Genomic DNA, 3,808 nt, shown 5'->3' with positions numbered 1-3,808 from the left:
GGTGGCCAGCTGCAGCTAGCTGTGGCTAGGCGTGGCTAGCTGTAGCTAGCTATAGCTAGCAGTGGCTAGCTGTAGCTATCAATGGCTAGCTGTAGCTTCACGGATGGCTAGCTGGCTAGCCATGTACAAGCGAATGACTAAGCAGCTAGCTAGCCAGCTAGCTGGCCAAGTAGTTGGCTGGCTAGCTGCATAGATACAAATGAACAGCTAGCTAGCTAGCTAGCTAGGTAGCTAGCTAGCTACGCGGCTAGCTAGCTAGGCAGCTAGCTAGCTAGGCAGCTAGATAACCAGCTAGCTAGCTATTTAGCTAGCTAGTCATACGGAAGCGAAGAACCAAGCAGCTAGCGAGTTGGCCACCCAGCTAGCTAGCTATTCAAATAGTATGCAGCTAGCTAGCCAGGCAGCCAGGCAGCTACCTAGCTAGCCACGTAAAATTAAAAAAATAACACCTAGCTAGCTAGCTAGCTAACTAGCTAGCTAGCCAGCTAGCTAGCTAAAGATTCCATTGTGGGCCCATCGCCAGAGGCTTAGATCCGATAACTGGCCAGCTAGCTAGCTAGCTATTAGATCGTTAGCTAGCTAGCTAGCTAGCTAGCTAGCTAGCTAGCTAGCTAGCTAGCTAGCTAGCCTAGTAGACCAACTTGCAGCAGAGCCGGTGGCCGCTCTCCTGCGGCCCAAAATTCAGCAGCAAGCTGTAAACCCTAAGCTTTAAACCCTAAAGCCTAAACCCTAAACCCTAAACCCTAAACCCTAAACCCTAAACCCTAAACCCTAAGCTTGAGGCCTTACATCATAGACCCCGAATTTGAAACCCTAGACCCTAAACCCTAACCTTAAAGACATAGCCACCAAACCCTAAGCGCTATGCGCTAAACCCCAAACCTTAAACCCTAAACCTTAAACCCTAAACCCTAAACCCTAGCCAGCGCCAAAACCAGGTGCAGCAACTGCTTCAAAGGGTTTGGAAATAAGGCGCTGCTGCAGCAGCTAATTTATTTAATTTTAATTTTAATTTACTTAATTGATTTATTTATTCCATAAAAGTCCAAAACTTTGTTTTTTATTTTCTTCAAAGTTGGAGTGCTTCGGGCCATTTGACTTCTTATTTTTCATTTTTATTTATTTATCCATTTATTTATTTATTTATTTATTTATTTATTTATTTTATAGATTTGTTTATTCATTTATTTATTAATATAAATTGTTTAATCCTTTTAATTGGCCCAAACGCCCAAAGAAGGAAAGCCAGGAAGCCCATGGGCGGCCCAGATGCTGTGCTGCTGCTGCTGCTGCTGCTGCTGCTGCTACTGCTGCTGCTGCTATTACTGCTACTTCTGCTGCTGCTACTGCTGCTGCTGCTGCTGCTATTAGTGCTACAACTGCTGCTGCTGCTGCTACTAGTACTGCTATCGCTGCTGCTGCTGCCATCACTGCTACTGCGGCTGCTGCCGCTGCTGTTAATGCTACTGCTGCTGCTGTTGCTTCCCTCAGGCTTCCTGCCTTTACTTCCGCTGCTGCTGCCGCTGCTGCAGCTGCCGCTGCTGCTGTTGCTGCGGCAGCTGCTGCTGCTGCTTCTTGCCCTTTTTTCGGTGCTTGTTTTTGGTGTTTGCTGCTGCTCTGACTTTGTTGAGGTAAGCTGCCACGTGCTGCTGCAGCAGCAAGGCTGCTGCTGCTTCTTTTTCTTTTTGCTGCTGCCTTGCTGCTTCAATCCACTTTTGCTTCTGAGCTGCAGCAGCAGCAGCACGGCAAAGCCGCTCTTCTTTCTCCTGGTGTACGTACACCCCAGACGCAGCAGTAATTCCTTTCATTTGTTACTTTTATTTTATTTTTATTTCATTTTTATTTTATTTTTATTTTATTTTTATTTCATTTTCATTTGTTTTATTTTTGTTTGTTTTATATCTAATTGTTTAATTTCTTTTTTGCTATTTTATTATTTTATTTATTTTATTTGTTTTGTTTTTAATTCTGATTTTATTTATTTGTGGCTTCTCCAGTTCATTTTTCCTTTTACTCCTTTAGCTGCTTCTTACCAATTAATTAATTAATCAATTAATTAATTAATAATATGAAGTATTTATTTATTTATTTATTTGTTTGTTTATCTATATATTTGTTTGTTTGTTTGTTTGTTGTTGTATTTATTTGTTTTTTATTTGATGATATATTCTGGACAATTGATATGTTAACACTTATACTACTACTACTGCTGCTGCTGCTGCTGCTGCTGCAGCTGCTGCTGCTGCTTACTGCCTTGGAGGCTGCTTCTGCAGTTTCTTTTTGAAGTTGGTTTTGTCTCCTTCTTAGCTGCTGCGCTGCTGCTTCTCTGTCTTCTGCTGCGCTGCGGCGCAGCTCTTGCTGCTGCCGGGAGGCAGCTTGCAGCTGCAGCAGGAAAACAATTTTAGCTTTAATTCTTTCCATTTTGCTTCCTCCCTTTTCCCAATTTGACGCCAAAAGAAGACGAGATAGGGTTTAGGGTTTAGGGTTTAGGGTTTACGGTCTACGGTCGAAGGTTTCGGCTTTCGAAATTAGGGTTTAGGGTTTATGGTTTGGGGTTTGGGGTTTAGGGTTTAGGGTTTAGGGTTTAGGGTTTAGGGTTTACTTGGATGATGCTGTTGGTGACGAATTCGGCGGACTTTTCGGCGACGAAGAGGTCCTGTTCGATGGTTTGTCTGGCGCGTTCGATTTGCTGCTGCTGCTGCTGCTGCTGCAGCTGCTGCTGCCAGCTGCTGCCCTCGAGCTGCGCAGCAAGGGCCCTTTTCCTAAACCCTAATTTGCTGCTGCTCTGCTTCTCGAGGGTTTGGATCTGCCCCTTCAGGCTCGCAGCTAGCTGCCCAGTCTCTTTGAAGTTGGCAGCAAATTCTGTTTCTTCTTTCCGCAGCTCCGTCTCCAGCAAATGCACAGCCTGCAGCATTTCCCGGTTCCGCCGCCGCGCCTGCAGCAGCAGCAGCAGCAGCAGCAGCAGCAGCAGCAGAGACGCGGGGGCAGCAGAGGCAGCGGCGAAGAAGCAGCAGCAGCGGCAGCGGCAGCAGCGAGAAAGAAGCAGGGGCAGCAGAGGCAGACGAAGAGCAGCAGCGCGAGGGATAGCAAGAGCAGCAGCAGCAGCAGCAGCAGCAGCAACGGCGGCAGCAGCAGCAAAGCAGCAGAGAGGGAAGCAGAGGGAGAAGTGGCAGCAGCAACAACAATGAGAAGCAGCAGCAGCAACAACGAGAAGTAGCAGCAGCAGCAACAATGCAACGGAGAAGAGCAGAAGCAGCAGCGGGAAGAGAGAAAGATGAACAAATAGCAGCAGCAGCAGCAGCAGCAGCAGAAGGGGAGCGAGCAGCAGCAGCAGCAGGAAGAGAAGTACGAGAAGCAGCAGCAACAGCCGCAACCGCAGCAGAAACAGAAGCAGCAGCCGCAGGAATTCGGACAAAAAATTGCAGCAGCAGCGGCAGCAGGAACAGCAACAGGAACAGCACCCGTAGACGATGAGGGAAATGCAGCAGCAGCAGCAGCAACAGCAGCAGCAGCAACAGCAGCAGCAGGGACAGCAGCAAAAATGCCGAAAGAGCGATAAAGACACAGAAAAAGAGCCCCCCGCCACGGAGCAAAAGCAGCCCCAGCCAGCGTTCCCAGGGCCTAGGGTTTAGGGTTTAGGGTTTAGGGTTTGGGGACCTCGTTGAGTCTCTCCTGCGCGTGCTTCTCCTGGGCCACGGCCTCCAGCAAACCCTTAAAAGTGTTTGCTTCCTTCAACTCCGAAATGGTTTGCTGCAGCAGCTCTTCTATGCGCTGCCGCTCCCGCTGCAGCTTCAAGTAGTTGGCCTGC

At 47.9% G+C, this 3,808-nt stretch overlaps 1 protein-coding gene across 1 annotated transcript; it reads right to left on the bottom strand.

Annotated features, from left to right (window-relative positions):
* Nucleotides 1-1,506: 1,506 nt before the first annotated feature.
* On the bottom strand, nucleotides 1,507-3,783 carry ETH_00033175 (uncharacterized protein; the record flags this gene model as incomplete). The annotated part of the gene is made up of 4 exons (XM_013380600.1): nucleotides 1,507-1,766; nucleotides 2,251-2,382; nucleotides 2,603-2,935; nucleotides 3,658-3,783. Coding segments are annotated over 4 exons (851 nt in total), but the record flags the coding sequence as incomplete, so codon positions are not given.
* Nucleotides 3,784-3,808: the final 25 nt, after the last annotated feature.

This window comes from Eimeria tenella, genomic scaffold (assembly GCF_000499545.2).
Source record: "Eimeria tenella Houghton genomic scaffold, Eth_scaff748, whole genome shotgun sequence".
Classification (NCBI taxonomy): domain Eukaryota; phylum Apicomplexa; class Conoidasida; order Eucoccidiorida; family Eimeriidae; genus Eimeria; species Eimeria tenella.
The sequence above is the reverse complement of the archived record's forward strand: the minus strand, read 5'-3'. Positions and strand labels throughout refer to the sequence as shown.